Source organism: Sinocyclocheilus anshuiensis, unplaced genomic scaffold, assembly GCF_001515605.1.
Source record: "Sinocyclocheilus anshuiensis isolate Anshui unplaced genomic scaffold, SAMN03320099.WGS_v1.1 scaffold1518, whole genome shotgun sequence".
Taxonomy (NCBI): domain Eukaryota; kingdom Metazoa; phylum Chordata; class Actinopteri; order Cypriniformes; family Cyprinidae; genus Sinocyclocheilus; species Sinocyclocheilus anshuiensis.
In genome coordinates, this window is record NW_015548194.1 from 147,113 (window position 1) to 148,994 (window position 1,882).

Below are 1,882 nucleotides of genomic sequence, written 5' to 3' on the forward strand. Positions count from 1 at the left end.
GAACGGAGCGGTTCGAGAACGGACACAAACCGGGAACCCGTACCACGACCTCTGTTCTCTGTGCTCTGTGCTCGCGCTTGCGCTTCGTGTGCGCTTCACGCAAACAGGGCGCAAGTTCTTTCCGTTCCTGCACTTAAATCGTTTTTAATCACATTAAAATGAGAACGCAGGAATCGGTAAGCAGAATCGAAATGCACGCGTCTTATCGAATACCCGGTTCTTGGAAATTTGGAACCGGTTTTCGATACCCAAACTTACCCTTGAGTAAACTTGGGTTTAGTGGGTCGAGGTCATAATGGTGGTAGTTTATGTCTCACCCTTTTCCCCGGGGTGTGAACTTATGACTTTGTAGTTAGTAGCCTATTGACTACACCACAGAGTCTTTAAATACAGAGTTGCCAGGTTTTCACAACAAAACCCGGCCAATTGCTAAAATTCACATTCCAGGGGCTAAATACCACGTTATTGGGGTCGCTTCAAACCGCGGACATGAAAAACAACCCACGGTAACAGTGTTAAAGTAGCCCAATTCCGTGGGAAAACTGCAGACCTGGCAACACTGCTTGAATAGGAAATGAGTTAATGAGTTAAGTCAGCATGACGATGTCTTGGTCAGATTCATTATTTCATAGTTTTTTTAAATGCGAATGCAGGAATCATTTGTTCTTGGAAATTTGGAACTGGTTCTAAAATGGAACCGGTTTTCGATACCCAACCCTAGACAGAAGTGTCAACAGCTTTCATGCACGTCTTTTAAAATAAAAGTCTCTCATCAGAAAAACATTCAGAATTTCGTTTTTTGTTGTTGATGCCGTTTCTTTGGCCGTACACTCTGCGACCCACCAGTTGAGAAACACTGGTCTAATGCTTGCCCACCCTCACGCACACACACACTAGCACACCCCTAAATATCAGTCTTTCCTAATGTGTCATCCCTCACACCCCGACCTTGACTCGGCTCACTGACTAATGTTGTGTTTCTCTCTCCCTTTCTCTTTCCCCACGCACTCCACCATGTCTTTTTGCCATGCACATTCCTCTTCCGTTGCATTCTGTCGTTGCACCCACACAGTCTCTCTTCATGTTCCCATTCTCCCCGTCCTCCTCCACCCTCTCCTCCCTCCTGCCGACCCTCGACACCATCTCTGAGCTGGATGTGTTGTCTGACATCTCCGAGGACGAGCCCGACCTCCACCTCGAGCCTGACTCTGAGCCTCTGAGCTGGCAGGCCCAAGACTCCAGCAGCTGCTCAGCTGGCAGTGGCGAGGGTTTGTCCGCTCCGTCGTCCTCGCCCGCGGAGTGTGTCCCAGGGTCTGAAGAGCCGCAGGCCTCCTCAGCGCCCCGCTCCGCCCTGCCCCGGCTGGGTCTGGCCATGCTCAGCTTCTGTAAGGGTCTGCATCTGCCCTCGCTGCTGGACGAGGACGGCTGCATCAGTCTGCCCCTCTCCTCCCCTTCCCTCCTGCCCTCTTTCCTGCTCATCTTCGCCGTCTTCCTCTCCGCCTGCCAGTCGGTGGCGCTGTCTCTGCTGCTGGCGCTGCCTCTGGCCCTGTCCCTGTGCTACCTGGAGCCGAAAGCACTCGCGCGCTTCAGGTCAGCAGAGGTCACGGCTGAGGCGAGCTCTCCAGAGGAAATGCAGTGTGACCCCGCCGCCTAAAATGACCCCTGACCTCCCCGTTCCTGTCTCCATGTCTGCCTGCCTCCTAAACACTACTGTGTGCATTTTGTTGCTGTTTGCCTTTCACTTTAGCTCTTCCCTTCCAATGCCAGATTTTCAGTGTGAAATGCAGATTAGTCGCTGCGATCTGATTCTAGCTGTTTAAATCGGCAACATTCCAGTGGGACCCTATTCATAGTCCACATCCTGACTGAAAAAAACTCTTTC

At 51.5% G+C, this 1,882-nt stretch overlaps 1 protein-coding gene and 1 long non-coding RNA gene across 10 annotated transcripts in view; one reads left to right on the plus strand and one right to left on the minus strand.

Moving 5' to 3' along the window:
* The window catches only part of LOC107653142 (band 4.1-like protein 2), a 96,179-nt gene that overhangs the window by 85,588 nt on the left and 8,709 nt on the right, over positions 1–1,882 (plus strand). Inside the window, exon 14 of one of the 9 annotated variants that reach the window (XM_016439786.1) lies at positions 1,073–1,856. The exons of the other annotated variants lie outside the window; for them this stretch is intronic. Within the exon in view, the coding sequence (XP_016295272.1) occupies positions 1,073–1,654 (582 nt within the window). The 3' untranslated portion in view covers positions 1,655–1,856. Of the gene's footprint in view, positions 1–1,072; positions 1,857–1,882 lie in introns of those variants that run through there. 9 annotated transcript variants of the gene reach the window in all.
* The window catches only part of LOC107653153 (uncharacterized), a 16,766-nt gene continuing 16,685 nt past the window's right edge, over positions 1,802–1,882 (minus strand). The window contains exon 3 of the long non-coding RNA XR_001630191.1: positions 1,802–1,875. This is a non-coding gene — a long non-coding RNA (uncharacterized LOC107653153). The remainder of the gene's footprint in view (positions 1,876–1,882) is intronic.